General features: G+C 51.7%; 1 protein-coding gene across 1 annotated transcript; it reads left to right on the forward strand.

Annotated features, from left to right (window-relative positions):
* Positions 1-404: 404 nt before the first annotated feature.
* LOC117194942 lies at positions 405-1,316 on the forward strand. The gene is made up of 4 exons (XM_033399412.1): positions 405-429; positions 510-708; positions 780-1,043; positions 1,145-1,316. Exons 1-4 carry the CDS (start codon positions 420-422, stop codon positions 1,245-1,247), a joined length of 576 nt encoding a protein of 191 aa, XP_033255303.1. The 5' UTR covers positions 405-419; the 3' UTR covers positions 1,248-1,316.
* Positions 1,317-1,958: the final 642 nt, after the last annotated feature.

Consider the following 1,958-nt stretch of genomic DNA (forward strand, 5'->3'; position numbering starts at 1 on the left):
AGTGCGCCAATTACCCCGTCGGCAGTCAGTCGGCCCGTCCATACGACCAACTGCCGGGCATACACATTTCCAACCCTCCCCAGTACGGGCCAGGGAATATGCAAGAAATAGACGCTGGCAAAATGGCGCACAACGGCAAGGCACTCACAGGGCGCTACAATGCCACGCCCACCTATGGCTTCGACAACGAGCAGAACTACTGCCTGGTAAGGGGCTCCTGCATATCTGTAAATCTAGCCGATTCTATGCTCAATCTCAGAATTACCAACAGTTGCCGTCTCCAATGCCCCCTCCACCATACGCCTTGGCACGCGTGAGCAGCACACGCAACTTCGAGCTCGAGAACCACACACCGCCGGCATGTCCCGGCTCTGGACCCATTGCCATGACGAACGGCACCATCCAGTTGCGCCTCCGCGATGGCGTGCGGTGAGTGTGGACGCCCCCAGCCCCTTGGCTCTTCTTTAAGACCGACCCCTAATGTTAATACCTTTCTTTGCATGGGGCAGCCTTACCACAACGTGGAATATTTGAATCCTTTGAATTATCTTCCCATTACAGTCGCTATGCCAAGATGTGGTACAAGGGTGTGAGCTTCACCAGCGAGGCGTGCGCTCTCATCTACCTGGTGGACACAGCCGGGACGCGCACCACAACCGACACTTTCACCGATCTGACCAAGGACTACACCCTGGCAGTGTTCTATGAGTGAGTCCCCCCGGCCAATTGCATCGCTTCTTATTTGGCTAATTTCGATTTAATTCCCGAACTTCTCGCAGCGACTCGCGCCATGGTCCCTCTTATATGGCTGAAGCCCATGACGTTATTGCTAATTCAGCTTACACCTGTACCGAGGATGGCACTGAGATCTATGACATAAACGGATTTCGCATCACCCAGGCAGCCGATGTCCTGGTGAAGGCCTCTCGTGTGGACAACCAGTGCTTGATTCGCACCAGTCCCGGCAATGGATCGGCCACTTTGACCACACCTGGCATCCATTGCACTGCCTCTCTGGGCAAGACCTCGCATCTGTTTGTTCGGTGAGTGTCAAACCGATGCTCTCAACCTCCCCCTCCCCCTCCCCCTCCCCCTCGCCCGTCATCCTGCTCTGCTAACTTCCGTTCTGCTCTGTCCTTTGTAGTCGCAATGAGAAGCGCATGCACTTCGATGGATCCTGTTTCATTGTACGCAACGCCGGACACTCCGCCGGCTTCAATGAGAACAACCTGCTCATTGTCTACTGAGCGGCGTTCGTAGTCCGGAGATAGAAACGGCGCAGTGGTAGCCCATCCCACACGCACACACTCACACATGTCAACACATTTCACCTGGAACACATACATAGACACCTACAGCAGCACACTTGAGGGACCTTGACGTGGAGAGAGGGATTCAGTTAGGATCCCGGAATTTAGGAATATCAAAATCAATTTGGGAAATAAGTTAGAAAGCAAATATGTTCGTACAAAAACCAGCACCACACCACACTACACACGCACACCTCAGCGAAGGAACTCAGCCCAGTCCAATCTGGGTTCCGATTGCTCGACATGGGCGCAACACAACCACACCACCAACCCCCAGGGAATACTAGTTGTCTTTCGTTTACCATTGCCTACATATATATCATGCCGTATATATGCGTGTATTACTAGTTGTTATTGCAAATCGGGTGCTCTTACCTGCTTCCCCAAATCAGTTGGCCAAATCAGACCGATCTCAAGCTGAAGCGGAACCAATCAGAGCCGAATCGCATCGAACAGGGCCGTGCCAGCGTTTGGTGTTCAAAAAAAGAAACAGCGTTTTTCTACTCGTTTCCATTTCGGCTTTTTCAGTTCTTCTAAATTGTTTCTTTTACGCAGTTCAGTTCTAAATTTTGTTTGATAGACTTTAAAAATGGCAAAACTCAAGAAAAACGAGGGGGAACGTTGTGAGTTGCTGCGGACACCGCAACT

The sequence above is a fragment of the Drosophila miranda genome (assembly GCF_003369915.1).
Source record: "Drosophila miranda strain MSH22 chromosome Y unlocalized genomic scaffold, D.miranda_PacBio2.1 Contig_Y4_pilon, whole genome shotgun sequence".
NCBI classification, from domain to species: Eukaryota; Metazoa; Arthropoda; class Insecta; order Diptera; family Drosophilidae; genus Drosophila; species Drosophila miranda.